Below are 24,689 nucleotides of genomic sequence, written 5' to 3'. Positions count from 1 at the left end.
ACTGGTACTGCCCACGTTTTACTGGTACTGTTTATTAAACTATTTAACAAGGTATTATAGTCATCGGTTGCAACTTTATAATAACCATCCAGATAATGTTTATAGACAGTTTACAAAACAACTAGTAACCCTTAAGTATTCCCAAAGTGTTAGGAATATCTGGTCCGTCTATCTATGTAAAAGTAATGTTTATAGATGTTTAAAAAATGGTTACTTAAAGGTTTAAAAAAAATTTAATGATACAGTGGTGTTTTTTGCAAATGTTTTCAAATTTTATGCACAGTATATGCAACAACAGTATTTGCACTGTAAACCTTTTTATTAATATAAAGTGTAGGTGAACTTAAACTGTATGGCTATGCTGCGGTATGCTGTCTGTGTGTGTGTGTGTGTGTGTGTGTGTGTGTGTGTGTGTGTGTGTGTGTGTGTGTGTGTGTGTGTGTGTGTGTGTGCTGTGTGTGTGTGTGTGTGTGTGTGTGTGTGTGTGTGTGTGTGTGTGTGTGTGTGTGTGTGTGTGTGTGTCAGTGTCCTATCTGTGTGGATGCGTCTCATGTCAGCTAATCAAGGGACACTGACACACACACACACACACACACACACACACACACACTCTCGACGCATAGATAGACTCGCGTCAGTTTCCTGCTCACATCGAGTTCTCTTTTGCTCTTGAACAAACAATAACACAGAGGATTGTGAGTATTTTCATATTCGAGTCTTAAATTAGTTAAATAACGTCTTAAATGAACTTAAAGAGTTGTGAGGAAATGAGATGCGCGGGACAGCGCGTGAGATCCACGGCTGTTCTTAAAGTGACAGGAGCACTGATGATGCCTGTCATTAATGTTCATCAAAGAACAACGGGAACAGAGAAAATTGTAGCTTTAATGATGATTCATCTATATTTCATTTATTATTTATGCAGTTAAGGAAGGTTTGATAACTATTACATTTCTGTATAACAGGGAAGGCCATGGGTAAATATAACATTTATTATTTTGGTGATTTAGGTAAAATGGTTTAAAAAAACACAGCAGAACCACAGCGCATCTGATATGACTGGCATAACGCTGGCGAAGTTAGGGACCGTCTGCAAAGTTACATACAACATTGAAACGTGTATAACGTTACCAAACTTCACTAGCATTTAAAGAGAATGACAGTCATAAAACTGACTGTAAAGTGTTCATCTAGGTGTCAGGTATGATGCACACATTTTGATATTTAATAAAATAAACTGTCAAATCATATGGAAATATGGATATGCATTATTTCACTTGGATACTGTTTGGGCTCTAACACAAAATATGCTTGATTTAAATGCATCATAGCTGAACACTGATGAGAATATTTATTGAGAATATATTTACAGAGATAATATTAGAGATTATATTTACGACAAATTATTATTATTTATGCGTTATGCGTTGCTATTGACGACGGCCATTAAGTAAAGAAATCCCACAGAATCTAGCTTAAAAAAGTGCTTAGAGCTGCTTTAGTTATTTGTTGTTTGTTTAATTTCAAATATAAAACTTGTTGAAATGTTTTAAGTGTGTGCATCTGTTCTTTTTGAACACTTTCATCTTGTTTGAACAAAACCGTGATAATATTGATAACCGTGATAATTTGGGTCACTATAATCGTGATGTTAAATTTCCATACCGTTTCATCCCTACTTTAGTGTGAATAAGTAAAAAAGAACTACAAACACCTTGAATTAAATACTGGTCTTCTGGACTTACAAAATTTTGAGCAGGAAAATATAACTTTTATCTATTTTATCCTATGATATTAAAATTAATCTAAATTTAAATTACATCATGGGTGTGGCTTGTGGTGATAGTGGCACCAGTTGCTGCGGTAAATGTGGCACATTCGAGCGATTCTAAAATATTCTCCTGTTTAAATGCATATTGCCTGCCGTGCACAGTTATGCTGATGCCACCGGCGTGGCGGTGCCACCGGCTTGGGCCCGTCATCGCTGCTCGCAGCTTTAATTATTATTATTTTATCGACTTCTCGGGCACTTTTGGGGCTCTTACCATGCTCAAAAACTCTTGAAACTTTGCACACACATCGGAATGCGCGGCCATCAGAGCCGGGCTGAAGCTGGTACCCGGGCGTGGCAGGGGGGCTCGACAGCGCCCCCTAAAGTGGTGTCTGAAAACTTGGTCTATATATCAAACACACTTGCACGTACATGTATGAAACTCGGTACACATATAGACCTCATCGGGCCAAACAACTTTCGTGCTCTAAGTTACGTGTCAGCCCAACAGGAAGTGAGCTAATATGGGTTGTTCTGAAAACACATGCTCTGGAATTTAATATACTCCTCCGAGGCCATTGTTTCAATCAGTGCCAAACTCGGTCAGCATGAAGTCAAGACACAGAGGATGCTAAATTGCGAACGGATTTTTGATATCTTAAACAGTTTGGCCGTGGCGAAGCAACGAATTTATGGCGAGAAAAGGTAAACAGGAAGTGTGTAATAACTTGTGCAAACATTGACTGATTTGGATGAAACTTCAGCTGTGTGTTCGTTGTAAGAGGCCGATCACATGGATATGACTTTTGTGAGTCAAAGTTATAGCGCCACCAACTGGCAGCAGGAAGTGTGTCACTTTCAAAAATGCTTTGAATCACCATCTTATTTTCACCAGATTGACTTCAAACTTCATCAGTATAATGTGAAAACATGACAGATAGAGACATATGAATGAATTCCTGATATTTCAAATAATGCTGCCATGGCAACATGTCAAAGTTTAATAATGTTTTTGGCTGTTTGTGTGCCCTCCCCTCTATCACCAAAAGGTGGCAGTGTTGTATTATTTTTGAAACTCCCTTTCTCTCTCTCTCTCTCTCTCTGTGCTTGTTTTTGTGATTTATGAGGACACAAATGTGTATGATGACATACACTGGTATTACAACGTAGTGGTTAATGTGGACATGAACTATGACACTATATCACTACTAATACAGGACTAATTTTCTAAATGACATTTGAGTTCCAATTCTTATCATCTGACAGCCGTGATTTCATGTACTCATTCAGACAGAACTCTTTTTTAAAACAGAGTGTGAGTGTGTTTTCTATATATGTGCTTTACAGAAGGTCATGTGCTGTGTTTGCAAAGATCACTTTTGACACATTTGTCTTTAAATTCATTATTTACTGACATAGTTCAAATTTATTTTAAAACAAAATTCACATTATTTTCTACAAGTGTCTGTTTATAAGTGTCTTTTTTCACAGAAAGTTTTTGTTTGAACGTGAATATTTGTATAATTCAGGGTCTGAGTTTTTACGTTCTCTTCGTAGGCGATTTATTCAATCTCAACCAAACTCGGTCAACGTGAAACGGAAGCTTAACGCATTAAAAATATTTAACGCAAATAACGCAGCGTCCGTTTTTATATCCATTTTTGCTTAGCGTTACATGATCACGCTCCTATTCATGTAAATTCTTCCAAGCGCAACAAGACACAGGAGAGCGCGCTGTATGCCAGTGTCCTGTCTGTGTGTGTGTGTGTGTCAGTGTCCTGTCTGTGTGTGTATGTGTGTGTGTGTGTGTGTGTGTGTGTGTGTCAGTGTCCTGTCTGTGTGGATGCGTCTCATGTCAGCTAATCAAGGGACACTGACACACACACACACACACACACACACACACACACACACACCAGGCCCGTCGCGACAAGGCAGGCAAACCAAGCAATTGCTTGGGGCCCCGAGCTGGCCTGGGGCCCCAAGACAGCGACAGGTTAAGAATAAAATGAAACGACAAACTGTGTGAGCGCCCCATTGATAGTCAATGCAGTAAAGTGCAATGACACTGTTATCGGGATCCCCCTTAAAAGGCCCCCTCTCAGTAGTCGCTGACAGCAGCCAGCCAACCACGCGATCTCTGCTGCGGCAAAATACAAAACATCCTCGGATTTGAAGCGGAATTTTATGCTTCAGGAAGCCAGAAAAGAAAATAGAGAAAGGAAGAGGAGGATAAGAAAAAAAACAAGATAGTGGTATGTGATAAATTACACTGGATAAAATAGCTCTACTTGTCTTGTACAAAAATGGTGTAAGTTTGCAGCAGGTAGGCTAGCAAAAATATGTTTATGTTAGCTATCGTTACCTGCCTGACGGCAAATGCTGCTTATAACGAACAGTTAGAGCAACTTTTTTTTTTCGAACAGACGAAATTACATGAGATTGCTATAGCTTTGGAATATGTTTTGATGAAAGTGGCATAGCATGCTATACTAACTATTATTTATGCTATGCATAAATAACCTGGAATAGTTAATATAGCATGCTATATTAACAATTATTATAAACATTATTTAACCAGAAAGAGGCAGAGGAACATTATTTTTTTCATAGCTTATCTTAGTGTGCTAGTGTCGGGATATATACGGTAGTGACAATTTGCAAATATGACATTATTTTTTATAAGTTACCAATGGATCTTGAACAATTACTTTATTCTGTGGCAATTTTTACACTGTTACATTTTGAAGTACAGTATCAGGACAACCCACATGTTTTACTGGTACTGTTTATTAACTATTTATCAAGGTATTATAGTCATTTGTTGCAACTTTATAATAACCATCTAGATAATGTTTATAGACAGTTTACAAACCAACTAGTAACCCTTCTTTTTATTGAGGCTGGGCTGTGGAGTGGGGAAGATTGAAGCTGTGGAAGAGGAAGGAAGGAGTGAAGTTTTTGTCAGCGAAGACTTGAGGAATATCGTCAGTAGTGAGAAAGACGCAAGTGATGAGTATTTGATCCGTTGTTTATATGCACTAACACTGAAGTGGTGTGGAGAGTTTGGAAAATGTTTGGCACGAGTGAACTATTACACCGAGTGAATCAATGATCTGTTTCCAACTTCTGTCCTCTCCTTGCCGAATGTGACGATCGCTGCATCGTTCTTCTGCTTTCCCGGAGCGAAGTCAAGCCCTGATCGAGGACGAGATCCGATCTGGTGGGAGAAAAGACCGGTGGGTGAGTGCTGGCCCGAATGCACGGTGTGCGAGTGGAATTGCAGTGCCTGAAGTGACGATTTACACGGTTTGTGCTGTGAAGTGAAATTGGTGTGGGGAGAAGTAATAGAAGTCTGCCGTGCACTCTTCTCCTACAGTCTTCCTCCCGCTGTCTCTAACGAAGGGCTTTGATAAAGCAACCGCCCAAATTCCTGCTTTGAAAAGACCCGGCCCTGTTAATGCCGAGTGCTTCATATATCATGTACTGTTGAAACTGTGCTGTGTCTGTTCTAGTGCTCAGCCGAAGTGAGCGTCCCGCTCAAAGTGTCCTCCCCGCCTGGTGGTCTCCACACGCCCCTATTGGAAGCCTTTACCCTGTTCAAAAGGAGAGAAGGTATATCAGTTGCAAGCTTCATGTACTGTTGAACCGTTGAAACTGTGCTGTGTCTGTCCCAGTGTTCAGCCGACGTGAGCGCCCCGCTCAAAGTGTCCTCCCCGCCTGGTGGTCTCCACACGCCTTATTGGAAGCCTCTACCCTGTTCAAAAGGAGAGAAGGTATATCAGTTGAAAAGCGTCATACCCTGTTGAACCGTTGAGACCTTGCTGTACTGTTCCAGTGCTCAGCTGAAGTGGAGTGTTCCGCCCAAAGTGTCCTTCCCGCCTGGTGGTCGAGTGTTCCGCCCAAAGTGTCCTCCCCGCCTGGTGGTCGAGTGTTCCGCCCAAAGTGTCCTCCCCGCCTGGTGGTCGAGTGTTCCGCCCAAAGTGTCCTCCCCGCCTGGTGGTCGAGTGTTCCGCCCAAAGTGTCCTCCCCGCCTGGTGGTCGAGTGTTCCGCCCAAAGTGTCCTCCCCGCCTGGTGGTCGAGTGCTCCGCCCAAAGTGTCCTTCCCGCCTGGTGGTCTCCACACGCCCCTATTGGAAGCCTTGACCCTGTTCGAAAGGAGAGAAGGTCTATCAGTTGAAAAGCTTCACATACTGTTGAACCGTCGAAACTGTGCTGTGTCTGTCCCAGCGTTCAGCTGACGTGAGCGCCCCCGCTCAAAGTGTCCCCCCGCCTGGTGGTCCCCACACGCCCTTATTGGAAGCCTTTACCCTGCTCAGAAGAAGAGAGTGGCTCGCTTGCCGCATCGGCATACTTACCTGGTTCCAGTCTGAATGGGGTTCGTATGACCACGGCCTCCCCTCTTGAGTCCCGTAGAGGAGTACTTACCCAGTGACCTACCTGGACGGCGCGGGGACTCCCCCCTGATTCCCCTCCGACGAGCATCCGGTCCGTCACGATCGTCCCTCCCCTCCCGTCCCGGGAGGTCTAGTGACTCTGGAACTGTCCTGGCGGCAAGAAGATTTTAATTAGGACCTATCCAATTCATTGATCTTTTAATATAATAAATAAACTGTATTTTATTCCCTTGTCTGTCTGGTCCTTGACACGTTCCTCGAGGTGGTTCCCGGGTTTTCCAGGGGTGGGTGCAGTCTGGGTTGGCCCGCCCTGACCTTTGACATCCTTTCTTTTTCACAAGACTGTATATCAGCTGCTTGCCAGTCTTTGCACAAAGTCGTTTCACAGAGGCTTAGTAACTTAACCTGCAGGTAATCATTAAAATGAAAATATTTGAACACTTTCTATTTAATCATCAATACAAGGCCTATTACAACAGAACAACACCAACAGAGACTCAGAAATCCAGTCTGTCTTCAGAAGCTCCACCCTCTTACAAAACCAGGAAATTACTAGTCATTATTTCTTTCTTTCATTTTTACTGAAAGCTAAATCGAGTCAGTGTTGTGAAGAACAGAGGACACTTTATATTAGGATTATTGTGTATTTCTGAATTCGATTTTTATTGTAATTATTAACTTTTCAAACCAAAGTTCAGAAAGTGAAAGTAAATTGTAGATTATTGGATCTTTTACAAGACAAGGAAATGGATTCAAAATATGTGGAAGAGCTTTCTTGTCCTGTTTGCTATGAAATCTTCAAGGTTCCTGTTTTATTGTCCTGTAGTCACAGTATTTGTAAAGAGTGTCTACAACAGTTCTGGAAAACTAAGGAAACTCAGGAGTGTCCCGTCTGCAGGAGATTGTCAAAACATGATCCTCCAGTTAATCTTGCATTAAAAAACTTGTGTGAGTCGTTCCTGAAGGAGAGAAATGAGAGGCGTTCATCAGAGTCTGAGGAGATCTGCAGTTTACACAGTGAGAAACTCAAACTCTTCTGTCAGGAGGACAAACAGCCTGTGTGTTTAGTGTGCATAGTCTCAGAGAAACACACCAAACACACATTCAGACCCTTCAGTGAAGTGGTTTCATCTTACAAGGTAAGACAAATGTCTCTCATTTCATGCTAAATACAGTGATAAACATAGAAACAGTAATAAATCAGTATTTATTTTTGCTCAGACTAAATCTCCATGACTTACTACTGATATAAAACTCTGCACTGCTTCGACCGCTCGGATGTTCAAATCTTCTTGAATGTAACAGCATTGGCACAAAATATGTTTTGAAAACAATAAAAATGTCATGAGTTATTCATATTTTTTCATTGATAATATGTGATTTATTACAAGACACACCAAAAAGTGATAGTAGTCTCTTTTACAACTGCACGGATATAATAATTAAGAATCGGCTGTTGCAAAATCCACATTTGTTTGGTGAAAACAAGATTTCTTGATGTTCGACCTTTCCAAATTATATAAAAAATTGTCCTGAGAATAACCCATTCAACATATAAATAATAGAACACAGAAAACATCCAGACACACAATGTTTAAACCTCTTATAGCTTCATAAATTTCACAGATTTTCATCTTAACCTGTAGGAGGAATTTAATACAGCGCTGACGTCCTTACAAAACAAGCTCAAACATGGAGAAGAAATGAAAGGAAAGTGTGATAAAACAATCCAACACATCGAGGTGAGGATGTGTAAAGAGTTAAACACTCAACATTCACACACACAGTTTATTATTGACATTAGTGGAGTGTGTGTTCACACAGAGCTGACTGAAGTGAATGTGATGTGATTTCAGTCTCAAGCTGAGCACACAGAGCGTCAGATTAAAGAAGAGTTTGAGAAGCTTCATCAGTTTCTCAGAGACGAAGAAGAAGCTACAATCACTGCACTGAGGGAGGAAGAGGAGCAGAAGAAGCAGATGATGAAGGAGAAGCTGGAGGAGATGAACACACACATCTCAGCTCTTTCACACACAATCAGAGACATGGAGGAGATGATGAAAGCCAATGACGTCTCGTTTCTAAAGGTGACCAATCAATCTGGCTTCATTCTTTGAGCAGAAAACAACTTGAGACTCACTGACAATGAGAGTGTTTGATAAGATATTAACATGTTTTCAAACTCTATATTTTCCAGAACTTTAGCGTCTCAATAGAAAGGTGAGTGAGCTGCTCGTATCTCTTCTCTCAGTGGATCTGAACTCAAATTCACTGCAGTTCTGACTCCTGAATGTTCCTCCAGAGTCCAGATCTCACAGCCGGATCCACGGATGAGTTCTGGAGCTTTGATTGATGTGTCCCGTTACCTGGGTAACCTGCCGTTCAGAGTCTGGAAGAAGATGCTGGAAACTGTCCAACACAGTGAGTCTCAGCAGATCTGACACCAGCGCAAAACATCCTTCAGATAGAAACACACACAACATTAACATCTGAGAGAAATATATTTAATAATCTCTTGAATTTCTGAACTGTATTTCAGAAGATCATCAGATCATACAGTGAACTCATAATGACTACAGAAGTCTGTTCCTCATGGTCTCTGCTTCTGTATTAGGATACAATAGTGTTTATTAAGTTGGCCTGGAAGAGCCAACTTACTGAAATCCGTTTAAAATTAATGTTATTATTATTATTTTTCTTACTCTAAATTTCTGACTCTAATGGTGCGTTCACACCGGACGTGAATGACGCGATTTGCGTGAGTGAATTACAAGTTAAGTCAATAGAAAGACACGAATAGACATTCTGAGGTGCGATTCACACGAATGAGCCGTCGCGATTTGAGCGTTTGACGCGTGAATGGCGCGAATCGCCCGAGTTGAAAAATCTGAACTTTGGCGGATATTCGCGCCACGTTAGCCAATCAGGAGCTTGCTCTAGTAGTGACAACAATGAGGAGAAAATCTGTATATTAAAGAATTAGTTCACTTTTAAATAAACTTTTGCTGATTATTTACTCACCCAAGATGTTCCATACTCACATTATGTCATCCAAGATGTTCATTTCTTTCTTTCTGCAGTCGAAAAGAAATTAAGGTTTTGGATGAAAACAGTCCAGAGTTTTTCTCCATATAATGCACTTCAATGGGCCCCAAACGGTTCAAGGTCCAAATGACAGTTTCAGTGCAGCTTCAAAGGGCTTTAAACGACACCAGACGATGAAAAAGTTTCTTATGTAGCCAAACCATCAGTTTCTGTGAGAAACCGAGCAGTATTTATGCTATTATTTTACCTCTTAACTAGGGATGTGACGGTGAGGAAATTTTCCCACCGGTTAATTGATGTGTGACAACACCGGTAATACCGGCATCACCGGCAGAGGCTTTTAAATCACTAATTCTATCTAACCGAAAGTAACATGCACACGACCACTCTGAACTGAAAACGCGCCAGTGCGCACACACCGTGAATGGCAGCTCGTCTGTAAATGCGCGCTCTGTGAGGCCATGGGTGCGTCTCAATGAGTTCCCTAGTTCAGTAGTCAGGGCACTGATCAAGCATTGATTAGTCTATGATTGAGATGCACGACATGAATGAATAACAGTTCGTCCGTAAAGCTGTTTATACTCGACGCGCCCGCACGAGCGCGAGGGTGCGCGCGGCAAAAATAAATGCGCGCAGTCAGCGTAGCGCGGAGGCTCGCACTGCGGAGCCAGGCGAAAGTAAACAATGCGCTCTCTGTGCGGCCGTGCACATTTTACTTTCGGTTTTGAATTAGCGCCAATTCGGCTGCGGGTTGCTTGAATTGTGGGTTCATTAGCCTATTATTTTTAATGAAAAACACAACAACAAAACAAATGACAAACTCCCTTAAATAGGCGCTTTTACGTTTCGCTTTGAAACCAAAATCTTCAGCGATCATCTCAGTCAGCTCCTCACTCTTAAATCTGATGAATGACTCCTGCCGCTGCCGATACTCACGGTCGGATCCTGCTTTATTAAGCAGATATGTTCAGTTTTTATTTGTCTTGTCTGTTCTCTAACTGAACGAAATGATTTTATTACTATAAAAAAATCAAAAAGATGGTGGGCGGTGCCACGGTGGGCAAGTGATGTAACCGGTGTTGAGTCTGGACACCGGTAACACCGGCAACACCGACTATCGTAGCAACCCTACTCTTAACAGACGAACGTGATCATCCCTGAGCTCAGCCATTACTTCCGCTAAGTGAGGTCAAATACGATCGTGGTCATAGAATATCGATTGTAGATGCCTCATTCTACTGATCCGTGCAGGCGCTAATGAGGCATCTACGCATACATCTATGACCACGCTCGTATTTGGACCGTTTGGAGCCCATTGAAGTGCATTATATGGAGGAAACCCCTGGAATGTTTTCATCCAAAACCTTAATTTCTTTTCGACTGCACACAGTGAATTTGAAATCCAGAAATCAACACCAATAGAGTTAATTTCAACACTTTAAAAGTGTATATATGGGAACCACCCACAAAGTGTTAGTTCAACACTTTCAAAAGTGTTGCCTCTCATAACACTGACACAGTGTTACAATTAACTCTAATAGAGTCAAATATTAACACCAATGCAGATAACAACAACACTGTTACAGAGTTAAGCGTAGCTGTGTAGAACACACTAGCAGAGTTGAAATTCTACACTGTTCTGGTGTTGACCTAACACTTCAGAAAAATGAAAATCACAATCTACTCAACTTTATAGGAGTCAAATATTACACCATCCTGGTGTTAATAGAACACCTTTTTAGAAATAACAACAACACTAAAGGAGTTACCATTTAGTGTTGGTAATTTTTTTTCTTATTAGGGTTCTGCATTACCTACTTTAAAGAAATACAAAATAAAATGAATCCTAAAAGAATAATTTGACTGAATTAAACACATCACTCCATATAACTCTTTCAAAAATGTATTCCAGCACATCACCAAGCCGTCACATTTATTACAAATAACAATCCAAAATGATGTAAAATAGACTGTCATTGTCATAGGACATTTGTAAATCAAATGGCTTGTAGTAAAACAATTGTTCAGGCTTTCTGAGTACAAGACCGTGCTGTAGTGCAACAATACTGAAAGCATGGAGATGTTCAACAAACTCGGATTCCATACATGAGGTCAACAAGTAAATTCCATCCTTGATAAAAATTTTAACAATTTTTCCAAAGGCAGGTGCATCATCAACTAAGTCTAAACAAACAACAAGACCACACCGATACTCGGTACCACGATATTTAACCCATGGTGTGACTGTTACCTCACTAGAGGGATCAATGTGGAGCTGCTCTGAAATAAAATCACAGTTTTCAAGGTCAGACAACAATTCATTTGAAACCGGGCCAGACTCAATACCTTTCATAGTACATGACTCCCAGTGATAGGCAATGGCTAGTTGGTGTTTTTTTGCAAGTGATTTGGTCAGGTTTTTGAAATTTTTTAGATTTTTCTTAAAAAACCTGTGCTTCGCTTCGTACCGCATCGTCCATACATGAATCAATGGGCCAATTTGCCTGATGCATTCAGGGTAGTGAATCATAAGGTGATGTTTTGGAATTAGATTCCTAGAAGGATACAACTCCCTGAACAATCGGTGATGCTCTACTATCAGATGCTTCAAAAATATTGTCATTCCTTCAGAAATGCAAGGAGAAAACACAATATTAACAATTTGTAAGAGGAGCAACATCAAATGCCAGTGCTTCTCCAAATCTCCAAATATGAGAGGGATGTTCCTAATGAGACACAATGTCTGACTTGCATTGAGTCCAATGCCATTTCCTGCTTGCTGAAGGTTGACCTTAGTTGGGCGGTTATTTTTGTCCAAAAAAACCATAGTTGAAGGCATACAGTCTTTGAAGAATGGAATTGAACGAAATAAGATTGCAACTCATGTATTCAAAAAGCAGTTTCACTTCATACTGTGCAACTCCTTCCAGGATAATCATGCATAATATCCAGCACAAAATTCTCAGACACATTAAAGTGAGTCAAGGTATTGAGTATAGAATTTCTTTTAACACCGTAACAAGAGTTTTCGTTGGGGTTGTCAGCAAGATACTTATAATGCTCCTCATTTAGGTGTCGGTTACGCAACATCACACGCGGATCATCCTCACTAAATACTTCCTGTGCTAAAACCTTGTCAGTGAGGCACAGTCTGCAATAATGTTTTGCAGAAAACGATTCAACGTAACCAAGAATACCATTTAGACCTAGGTCAGGGGTAGGCAAGTTCAGTCCTAGAGAGCCGCTGTCCTGCAGAGTTTAGCTCCAACCCTGATCAAACACACCTGAACAAGCTCATCAGTGTCTTCACTGATTACTAAAGCTACAGGCAGGTGAGGGTTTTTCAGGGTTGGAGTCAAACTCTGCAGGACAGCGGCTCTCTAGGACCGAACTTGCCTACCCCTGCCCTAGGTTATCACCGGTAATTTGTGCAATAGTCCCAAAGATGGGCTCCTCAGAAAATGACACATTCATTCCCTCCTGCTCAAGTTCTCACATCATCAACTAATGGGCCAAGTATTTTGTCCATGCCATACTTTTTTCCATCTTCAGAATGGAACAAAGAAATTAGATGTATGTTGATTAAGGAAGAATTCATGTGTGGTGGCAAGTTTCGAAGCGTAAAATATAAACAGCCAAGTTTATGTATCCCATGTTTAGATCCTAATGGGTTTGCTGTTTCGAAATCATCATAGTAAATTTGGATCTGAAGTGCATTGCAATGGATGGAGTACAAAGGATGTTTTTTGTAATACTGTCCATCACAAAAATCTAGATACATGTCACTTTGCCGTTTCTCTTGAATGAGATTACACACTTCATCATTCCTAAAAATGAACTCAAGAGTCTTCAGAAGAGGGATATATATGAACGTGTCATTAACTGGAATCTGTTCATACATTCCAGAGATTTTATTTCTTCTTGAATCGTATCTGACTCCTAAATGCACTTCAATAGGTTCAACAACCCCCCATTTCTCACTGAAATATTTTCTCCATTTTGTATCGGTATTAAAATCAGAGAATGGATTCTGAAAACTATTAAAAACTTCGTCAACTGAACTTCTACTTGTGCTATCAACTGGCACAACATTTAAAAATGTTTCTCTTAAACTCGTATGGAAATCATTAACAAAATCCTCCATGCTTTCAACAACTGACATAATTAAACTGTTTGCAACACCGTTACCCTGCAATTTGGCTATTAGGGATGCACACATTTCCCTGGAACCATCCCTTGAAACAGAAGAACATTCATGCAAACTTGCATCACTATCTGATCTTTGCTCTGTGTCAGACACAACAAGTGACACTGCTTCATTGGGATTTGGAGCTTGTTGATTTTGCAGGGATAAATTCTCACTGCTGGATGCTACACCTCTAAAATGAAATCTAGTTAAGTGTTTTCTAAACCCTGCATAACTTTTAAATTGCAAGGAACAACCATCCTGAGCACAAACTAGCTCAAATTTCTTCCCAGGGTACAAACCATGTACAAGTTTAAGGTGCCGAATTAATTTTACTATTGTAGCAAGCAGCGATTTACAGATGTAGCATCTAAACATCATTCAAGAATTTAGCTCTGAGCTCCTTTACCCTTGGGCTCTCACTTGTGGTGCCTACATCAATTCCGTAGACTGTAGTCTGGACAAAAGTGCACATATTTTTGAGGGGAAGATCATAACTGATGCTGAAAACAAAATGGACCTTGAAGAGTTCATCAATTGCTGCTAGTGAAGAGGATGCTTGACAGGGGATGATCTTTTTATCAACCACAATGAAGAAGTGACTGATGGCTTCCTTGCTGGACCCTGAGGCAAGAATGTATGGTTGACGATTCTCTTCTGTCTCAAGGTGTTCCTGTATACTCCGGCATGTCTGAATGAAGAAAAAAAATTATACTTTCAATATTAATTACAAATTAATAAGTACATCTTAATCAATTAAACACATTTGAATCTTTTTAGCTTAATTGAACATTGTAAAGAACAGGAGACAGTCCAGAAGAAAAGTATATGCATCAACCTGCTGTTAATTCAGTTTAGGTTGAGAATTATCAACTTGCTATATTAACCCCCATTTTAGAGTGTATCTAATATAGAATTATCAACTGGAGAAATGGACCGATTCGAGGTACAACACTTATAGCCCTTGTATTATGTCACCAGTGCTCCAGTTACTTACTTTGTGAAATACCACCAGATGGTCAACAGCCTGACAAACACTGATCTTATGGGTTTTCTTTCTTCCTGAAGCCTGGGGTGATAAGAGATGCAGAAGCAGAAGGAAGGAAGATATGTCACTGTCCCAATCTGAAAAACACACAACATATGTAAATGTATATAATAAGTTTATTAGATTTAAGCTGCAAAGCCATTGCATGTTATTTGTGTACAACTCACAGAATCCTGTGCCTCGCTGCTTTCTCTGTTCTGTTTGGCAGATGACAGTAATCTTTTCAGCAGTGGAGTAGGAGTCAAGGTTTCCGCTAGTCTGATAACCTTTGCTTTGAAAGCAGTTGGCCACCTTTCCAAAAGTCTGGAAGCAGTTTCTGACCCAAAGAGGAGAGTGAAGTCCTGAAGAATCTGAAGCAGAAGAAAACATGAAAAAGAAATGACCATAAAACATTAATTATATTCACAAGCTTAATGTGTTCAGTTTCAACAAATTAGACAAATTAACAGTTCTCTGAAACTAGCATTTAAATTTGCTTAAAAAAAGGAAGTGAAAAAAACTACAACATACCAATCCTTTAGTATCCAGAAATCGAGGAAACATGGAGAGAATGGTGGTGGATCTCTCTGGATCATGGACAAGGCGCTGTCTGTATTCAAACGTTGCCCTCATTTTCTGCATGATGACCTCACGTTCTCTTGTATGATTCATCAAAGAGATGGCCTCTAGACTTTGATCATTATCTAGCTGATCTTCATGACAACACGGCTGTCTGTCAAGCAAAGGGCCTCCCTTTTCCTCGGTTCTCGGATCATCCTTATTTGCAGAAGTTTTCGTCCCCCTTTGTACCGTCTTGAGGCGCCACGACAAGAATCCAGTGTTTTTTTGGCCATCATAAAAATGTTCCTGACAAATGACAAACTTAATTTAACCCTCCTTTGAAAATGTCAACTTCTTAGTAAGACATTTCAAAATGACAACAAAAATATTGAATGTTCTGATCATTGATAATCACTTACATATCCAGTCCGCCCTTGGGGATCTTTGAGTGAGGGAAACAAGGTGATAATTCCCAAACCATACTTCTGTTTGGTATGTCGATGTGGGACTCTCCTGAAGAATGGGAACACTCAAATATTACTTTATATAAAAATAAAATAAAGTTTGAGAATATTTAATTTAACTACTCTAACTTTCAGAACAAATCAACAGGTTATCAGCTAGAAAATTAGCATAAAAATTTGTAGCACCCAACTAGATCAATTTACATCACAATCTATGTACTGTCATAATCACGAACAAATCAACAACCCGAAACTGAATTATATTTTGATAATTACCCTTCTGTCTCAATCATGTGTGCAACTAAGATGTTCACCATCACTTTTCTCGTGTCAACACTAATTGTCCCTGCATCTTCATACTCCTTAAGCACATTTGCTCCACCCGGTCTTGTCTGTAGAATTTGTTTTATCAACTATAAAAGGAGGAATAAACAGATAGATAAAAGCAGAAAATTCAGGAATATTTAAATGTCCCTGAACTATGCTCTTGGTCTGGAAAAGCTCATTACTATACTTTTTTTTGTTTGTTTTTTAAATGAAGAAAAAAAACAGAGCATCAAGGAAACTACAAGCATGTAAAGCTTAAGGTTGTGATAAGTAAAAACCCCAGTGTCTGTGTAAGGCTACTAGGACTCACATCTCTGGCCTGTGTGCTTTGTGAAGCCTCATCATCATCCTTTCTGAATCGTTTTGGACTAAACCAGTCACTGTCCTCACTGGCACTGCTTTTTGAAGTCAGAGAGAGTGTATCTGTATCTAAGCTGACTGAAGATTGAGGTGTGGAAGGTCCTGCTAATGTTCAAACCAGGGTTAATAGATGTCATGTTAGCCAGTTTAAAGGATTAGTTCACTTTCAAATAAACTTTTGCTTATAATTTACTCACCCCCTTGTCATACAAGATATCTATGTCTTTCTGTCTTCAGTCGAAAAGAAATGAAGATTTTTGATGAAAGGATTTCAGGATATTTCTCCATATAATGGAAGTCAATAGACCCCAAACGGTTCAAGGTCCAAATGAGAGGTTCAGTACAGCTTCAAAAGGGCTTTAAACCACATCAAACGATACCAGACGATCAATAAGGGTCTTATCTAGCCAAACAATCTGTAATTTAAAAAAATAAATAAAGTTTAAGTTTCATAAGCACAAATGCTCGCCGTGCTCTGTTCAGTGATGCGCGCTCGTGACGTCACATAATACACAATTATGTTGAAAAGGTCACGCTAGACGCAGGCGGAAGAACCGAGTCAGTGTTTACAAATGAGCGGAGGGAGGACCGTATCCACATATTCAAAGGTCTTTGCGCCTGCGTCTAGCGTGACCGTTCCAACGTAATTGCGTTTTACTTGACGTCACGAGAGCGCATCACTGAACAGAGCAAGGCGAGCATTTGTGCTTATAAAACTTAAACTTTATTTATAAAAAAAAAAAAAGACCGTTTGGCTAGATAAGACCCTTATTGATCGTCTGGTATCGTTTGATGTGGTTTAAAGCCCTTTTGAAGCTGTACTGAACCTCTCATTTGGACCTTGAACCGTTTGGGGTCTATTGACTTCCATTATGTGGAGAAATATCCTGAAATCTTTTCATCAAAAATCTTCATTTTTTTTCGACTGAAGACAGAAAGACATGGATATCTTGGAGGACAAGGGGGTGAGTAAATTATAAGCAAAAGTTTATTTGAAAGTGAACTAATCCTTTAAGGCCCCGATCACACAGAACGAGAGGCACCTTTTTTTTTAATAGATTTCTGTTGTCAGAGAGCGTTATGCGTGCTTCTTATGCACCACAGGCACCTCGCGTTTTAGAAGGAGCGCTCTGAGTGCCTGAAGTTGAAAAAAAAAAATCAACTCTGAGCGGAAAAGCACCTGACGTCATGACGTTTTTTTTCTATTGTCCAATCGAATGAATGGAGAGGCGGGTGTTCCGTTATGGTGACCATTACCTTTATAAGACTGACAGAACAGCTGATTCGGGGGTTTCTTAGCAACATAAAAAAACCCCCCCTGAAAAACACGTTCTGTGTGATCGGGCCTAACACTGCATTTAACAATGCATTTATCTAATTCTGATCATTTTTATTCCAGGACTTTGGCTGTAGGAATAGAGATTAGAACTGGTACTTGTAATATAGCTCGTCATTTGTTTACCTTTTTGGAATACATTTCTCCACACGTCATCAACACTACTTACAACATTTAAAATACTGAACATATCAAACACTATCAGCATTCATTATGATATTGGGACACATCACTCACCTATGTCATTCAATTCATTTATGACAAGAACCAACCCACTGGTGGTCACTACATCAGGAAACACATCTTTATCATGCACCTCTGTACCGGTTTCATCTGTAACAGTCACTGCAAGATCTTCTGGTATTGAGAACTTCTCTTTCACTGCAAGCAAAGATGTTTGTCAATTTTAGGCAATGCTTTATTCACAACTTGAAAAAAGATATACACCATTATTAATAACTTTAAATATCACTCACCCTCTGCTATAAACAAATCAAAGCAAGCCTCTGGGATTTTTATGAACTTCTTCTGATTTCGAAATTGTACTTTGACAATCATTGTAATTTTGCGTCTGAACTCCTAGTTTGGAGAGGAAGAAACACCTCTTACTGGTTTTCTATAAATACAATCTGATTCCATTTGAAACAAAATTTGTAAAAATATCAAAATATTAAAAAGATTTTCAAATAGGGCAGCACAATATACATCAAAATGATCAATATTGTTACCGTGAAACAGTTTGCCATACCACCCAAACCTCTATCAAAATGGTGTGTCCTTACCCTTAAAGTGTAATTTCCTTCCAGAACACAGTAATCAGGCCTACGGCTTTGAGAAACCCCAAAAACCCCAAGAGAAACCCCAAGGGACATTTCAGAAGATATTCATCTAGAAACAATTATGTTTTACAATACAAAGACATATTTTTGGCACAAAAAACGATGACAAGCAGACAGACGTTCACCTTCACAATGTAAGAAAAATAACTTCCCACTACTAACGTAGTTTGGAAAGATGCGTTCGACACGGGAAAAAAAAGGCTGCACTTTATTGCAGGCCATTACACAGTAACGTTAACTGTTATTTAAAAATATCTGTTGGTCAACTTTTTTACTGGCAACAGATCGTTTCAGCCATAGGGAGACGAGTAAAGAGCAGTGCCTTAATATAATTTCTACCTCTATTCCACTACAAGACAGCAGTAAAGGCTACTGCCACTTTAAGACCTAGTGCATGGATATGCATCGTCTTTCTCAACTGTATAAAGTTTACTTAAGGCATATATACAGACTATGTCTGCTAGAATACTCATCAAGATGGACATGTTGACATACTTTTTGCGAGAGTTTGTCCGTTCAAGAGCAAGACTTGAAAGAGAATATTTGCGCGCTGTGAGACGTGTGCGCGCTCTCAGATGAGTGCAAACAGACACATTTTCTCACAGCGCGCGACTTCTCATTCGCGTCTTCTGGCACTAAACCTGGGTGATGACGCGAAAATGACTGGTCATATTCGAACATACGGCATAAAATGAACAAAGCAAATACTAACAAATACCGTCTTCTGATCCTTAAACGTATTTAATTCACTACAAAAAAAATCCATTGGTCAGAAAATCCTTCCACACTGCTCAAACATTTCACATTAAACGTATAATTTAGAAACCACTCTCATAGAAGCACGGTCAACGAGCAGCAGGAATCCTATTACAATCTTCGATTTAAAATCATAATTTGTTTTAGTCCAATGATAATCTTGATAGTGATAAAACACAGCAGACATTTGTGAGAAGTCAGAAGTGCTTCGCGCACGTGTGACGCTTTGTCGAGTGTGCTCGGAAAGAACATTCCCGAACGTGCTTACAGCGAATACATTTTTTTTAAAACGTGCGCAGGCATAACGAAAGATGACTCTAAGCATAATCAAGGCTTAAATCGTTTATAATAAGACATATGAAATGGGTTAATTAACTAAAATCACACGTGAGCTCACTGGCTGTCTGATCTTAGTTATTCGTTATTATAGTGGTTTTAAATCGAACAACGGATGACTACGATTAGACATTATAAATATTGGAATCAATTTACATTATATTTTTCATTTATCTATACTAGTATCAAGTGAAAATATCAGATACTTACCACCACTCTTTCAGTAGTAAAATGGCGTCCACCCGCACGAGGTCTGGTTCAAAACGACGTTTTGCACGTAAACTGGGGTGTGGCTTGGTTAACTCTAAAATAGAGTTAAGGTTTGGAACAACGTAAAATGACACCAACACTTATTTAAAGCTGACACTTCTGGTGTTAAACCCAATCTGTTAAGTGTTGATGCAACACTTTATTGTAACACTTTATTGTAACACTGGAGAATCAACACCGGTGAATTTGCTGTGAGAAAGAAAGACATGGACATCTTGGATGACATGGGAGTGAGTAAATTATCAACAAAAGTTTATTTAAAAGTGAACTAATCCTTTAATATCTGGTTCAGACAATATAATTATCACTTTGATAACATGAAATTACATGAAACACAACCCAGTCTCTTTTTCGTTAAATGCAATGTATGATCAATAATACAAAAGTAGAAGTAAAAGGTAAAATAAGCAGTGTTGGGGAAGCTACTCTGAAACAGCAGTTTGACAAGCTACAAGCTACTTAAACATGAAAGTAGTTCAACTACAGCCAAGCTACCCTTCTGAAAAAGTAGTTAGATACAATACAAGTTACTACCAAAATGTTGCTAGCTACTTCGAAACTACTTTTATTTATTTTTTATTTTTTTACAATTAAATGCATATTTACAAATAAATGAATAATCGTTAATGAAGAATGTTTTAAGTTAAATGTTTGGGGTTTAAAACAACACAATGCAATACAATTATGATAAGAGTAAAGTTTTATTTTGTAAACTATCCAAATATACAATACTCAAATGTAGTCTATATCTCAAACTGACTGTCAAGTGCAAAATCGCTACAAATGTCATGTCCCATCAATGCAGGAACAAAATATAAGCAACTTTGATACACAGGAGTAGACAAAAATGCATATATATATATATATAGCAGGATAATCAATTTAAAAAGGTAATTATTCACCTGTATGTGCTTGAAGTCTTCGACGCAGACAGCGTTTTAATCTTTTGTTTGTATAAATTAAGTGTGACCTTTACTAGTTGATTTGTGTGAAGTTATCAACCCACTCCTGTACGTCCTTTACATAATCATCAGACGATCTCTTCTCTGTGAACCGTAAAGCCGCAAGATGCGCAATGAAATAAAGATGGTAGCAACGCGCGATTTTAGTATGTGATCAAATAAGAAGAAAACACTGAGCTGCTTCAATGCATTACAGGCTCGTCAAAACACAAAACGTAATGTAGCTTTTGGTCGCGCTACACCGCTACTTGCTGGAAAAAGTAGTTAGCTACTGGAAAAGCTACAGTGTTTTAAAAGCAACTGAGCAACTGACAAGCTACTGAAAAATGTAGTTAAGTTAGTAGCTTAGCTACTTGTAGTTAACTACTCCCCAACACTGATAATCAGCTATACATGAAATAAAGCAAACAAGTAAGTCAAACATTCAAAGTCAGCGCTAGTCGGCTACAACGGTAACTTAAAGTTAAATAGCCTAAAAATAAAAAAGTAAGGAAACTTCACTTTGCCCTCAGCCTAATTGATTTGCCAGAGAACAAATTATAGATCCATGAGACCAAAGATCGGCCGTTACATCATCACAAGACGAATTATATCTGGAGCCGCCACAGAGACATCAGAGCAGCGGCAGAAGAACTGGCTGAGGAAAAGCTGCTCTGTTGTGAAGTGAATGTCACGCGAATGAAGCGAGTAAACTCAAAATGTTCAAGCGTCCAACTTCGCGCAAATTATTCGCATCATTCGCGTCCAGTATCAGACCTTCAGACGGTTCTGGCTTGAGTTGCTATATCTTTTCTAACTGATCGGACTTACGCTTTTCCTAAAAATGCTGATTAAAACTCGGAAAAACTCCCATAGACTTTCATTGACGGAATGTTCAGATTTTCAAACTGTCCAACTGTCAAAAATTCAAATCTAAACACTGAAGCCCAGACTCACTCCAACTGACATTCTATGAACTAAACCATAGAGACTCATTAAACTCTCTATCTATCTATCTATCTATCTATCTATCTATCTATCTATCTATCTATCTATCTATCTATCTATCTATCTATCTGTCTATCTATCTATCTGTCTATCTATCTGTCTGTCTGTCTGTCTGTCTGTCTGTCTGTCTGTCTGTCTGTCTGTCTATCTATCTATCTATCTATCATAGCAACCACCCAGAACACCGTAGCAACCACCCAGAATACCCTAGCAACCACAGAACATCCTAGCAACTGCTTAGCAACCACCCAGAACACCATAGCTACCACACCAAGTGTACCCTAGCAACCACATAGCAAGACCGTAGCAACCACTCAGAATACCCTAGCAACCGCATAGCAACACCCTAGCAACCACCCTGAGTACCCTAGCAACCACATAGCAAGACCTTAGCAACCACCCAAGTACCCTAGCAACCACATAGCAAACCCTAGCAACCACATAGCAACCACCCCAAATACCTTAGCAACCGCATAGCAACCACCTTAGCAACCACATACACCCCAAGTACCTTAGCAACCGCATAACAACCACCCTAGCAACCACCTGAGTACCCTAGCAACCACATAGCAAGACCTTACCAACCACCCCGAGTACCCTAGCAACCGCACAGCAACCACCTGAGTACCCTAGCAACCGCATAGCCGGTCTAAACTACTAACTAAAACTCAAACTATTTCAAACTTTAAACTTTTCTAACTTTTTCAAACTTTCTGGTCCGGCTTTTTCAAGCCAACTTAAAGTTTGTCTCGACAAACTTTTTAATCTAGTTGAATACTGATATTAAACCTGAAGCCTCAATCCATTCGGACAGAAACTGAGAGACCATTGTTATGATAGCAGGATTTATGTTTTATATTTACATTTCTGATCATATTTCCTCCTGTAATCTGATGTTCTTCTCTTTGCAGCTCCGTTGACTCTAGATCCAAACACAGCATCTCCTCGTCTCACACTCTCGTCTGATCTGACCAGTGTGTCGCTCAGTGATGAAGATAAAACACTTCCTGATAATCCAGAGAGGTTTGACTGGTGTCCATGTGTCCTGGGATCTGAGGGCTTTAACTCAGGAACACACTGCTGGGATGTGGAGGTTGGTGACAATACAGTCTGGAGTCTTGGAATAACCACAGCATCAAACCAAAGGAAGGGACGGGTTTTCTTTAAGTCTAATGTCTGGTGTGTGCGATACATAAACAGCGAATACAGCTCAAAATCCCCAGATCAACCTGACACTGTCTTTCCTGTTAAAGTGAAGCTTCAGCGTGTGAGAGTTCAGCTGGACTATGACAGAGGAACAGTGTCATTCTCTGATCCTGTCACTAACACACATTTACGCACATTCAGGACGTCCTTCACAGAGACTGTGTTTCCATTCTTATGTAATGGCTGCACAACTTCTCCTCTGAGGATCTTACCAGTTAAACTGATTATTACAGCAGAAAATCACAGTTCAATCTGATTCTGCTTCCAGATTAATTCAGTTTTACCAGTTAGAGCAAGTTTCTCTAGTTTCTTCTAGAAAAATTAACATAATATACATAGTTTTGCAAATCATGCTTCAATAATAACACTGTAATCAAAGCGTCTCATTCGTCAATCACACTTACATTTAAAATGTATCCAATAAATCGAGCTCTGGAAACACACAGTATGAATAGCAGCTGTTTATATTGTAAGAGTCTGTTTTGGTGCTAAGACAAAAGTTGAGATACACACCTCAGTAATTGAACAATAAAAGTCACTAATCTTGAGGAAAAGATCTCACAGAAACTGTGACAACACCCTGACAAACATTCCTCCCCCCTCCCCATTTTGCCCTCTCCTTGTCCTGGTTTCAAGTCACCAAATGCAGATATATCAGTGATGATGTATTTTGTAAATCTATTGTTGTATCCCTTTCATGTTTGATGTCTTTTTAAAGGTCTCAGTGCGAATGGTAAAATGGTCTCAGTATCACTGGTAGTATTAGAAAGATTGGAAAACTAATGAGAATTCAGTTCTCCTTTGAGTAGTCTCTTCAAAGATATCTGATCCACTCCCCCAAAACCAGGTGGGGGTGTTGCAAATATTTACAGCCCTTTTGTTCTAGTTGGAGTATTTAAGGCTGGATGTTCTAACTCTCTGGGGGAATATTCTGCAATCAGACCCCCCGTGCAAACTGCATGTAGATGTGCCAGACATGATGACTCTTTTAAATTATTTTCATATTGCTTTGCAATTGTGTTTTATGTTTTTACGCTGATCAGTTGTGTACCATGGATTCTTGTTTACTTATTTACTTTTCCGGTCTGGCCAAAATAAATGTTAATCTTGATTTATTCTGTATCTTTCTGAAATCATTTTTTATTCATGTCCATGCAGGGTTTTGTAGGGGTTACCGCAGATCTCTCTGCCAGGGCAGGCCATACTGGGAACTCCATAGCGGGAGCATTGAGCCATGCATGAGGGAAAACCTGATTTCTGACCTGCCATTGTTATTATAAGTTGCAGTTTCCGTGACTATCACTAAAATTACATGTTTTATTATGAGTGCACATGTGTGACTCACTTAGAGGTAAGATAGTTCACCCTGCAATCCTCTGTAATATCAGAACTGACTAATCTGTGACCGTTAGAGCAAGCGAAATCCGGACGCTTAGCCTATTTGCGACTCCGTGTCCCATGGAGGATATTAATATTTGAAAATAAGTGATACTACGAAAAATCATTGATCTAAATTAAATCGCAACTAATCTTCAAATCAGCTGATAAACTCTAAATATAACACACTTTATGGAGTCAGATAGAATTGGAGTCAGATACAATTATTAATGGAGTCAGATTTAAAATGAGATATCAATAAATTAAAAGAACTTCACCTAAAGGCTGAAAAGGCTTACACGCAGAATTCCTTTTGACCACGTCATTAGTTTTCGGTTTTTGGGCTAATGGATGGAAATTTACACAGCAAAAAAATATACTATAATGCTGACTGTTGTTAGTGTTTTTTGTTGTATGAGTTAAAAGTGTATATGTTGGGTGAATCCTCATTGTGTTCTGGAAGAATGAGTTGATTTAAGACA

General features: G+C 39.5%; 1 protein-coding gene across 1 annotated transcript; it reads left to right on the top strand.

Moving 5' to 3' along the window:
* The first annotated feature begins 6,737 nt into the window (after window positions 1-6,737).
* Window positions 6,738-23,944, top strand: LOC307139838 (zinc-binding protein A33-like). Its single transcript, XM_079838957.1, has 6 exons — window positions 6,738-7,307; window positions 7,815-7,910; window positions 8,025-8,255; window positions 8,366-8,388; window positions 8,471-8,589; window positions 22,536-23,944. The coding sequence occupies exons 1-6, from the start codon at window positions 6,915-6,917 to the stop codon at window positions 23,084-23,086; spliced, it is 1,413 nt and encodes a 470-aa protein (XP_079695083.1). The 5' UTR covers window positions 6,738-6,914; the 3' UTR covers window positions 23,087-23,944.
* The last annotated feature ends 745 nt before the right edge of the window (window positions 23,945-24,689 follow it).

The sequence above is a fragment of the Gobio gobio genome, assembly GCF_949357685.1.
Source record: "Gobio gobio genome assembly, chromosome: 16".
NCBI classification, from domain to species: domain Eukaryota; kingdom Metazoa; phylum Chordata; class Actinopteri; order Cypriniformes; family Gobionidae; genus Gobio; species Gobio gobio.
The sequence above is the reverse complement of the archived record's forward strand: the minus strand, read 5'-3'. Positions and strand labels throughout refer to the sequence as shown.

What these genes read in the sequence shown, in the direction of transcription:
- LOC307139838 (XM_079838957.1), top strand. Translation starts at nt 6,915, where the DNA reads ATGGATTCAAAATATGTGGAAGAGCTTTCTTGTCCTGTTTGCTATGAA. An exon ending in AAACAATCCAACACATCGAG is followed by an intron (nt 7,911 to 8,024) that starts GTGAGGATGTGT and finishes ATGTGATTTCAG; the next exon opens with TCTCAAGCTGAGCACACAGA. An exon ending in TTTAGCGTCTCAATAGAAAG is followed by an intron (nt 8,389 to 8,470) that starts GTGAGTGAGCTG and finishes ATGTTCCTCCAG; the next exon opens with AGTCCAGATCTCACAGCCGG.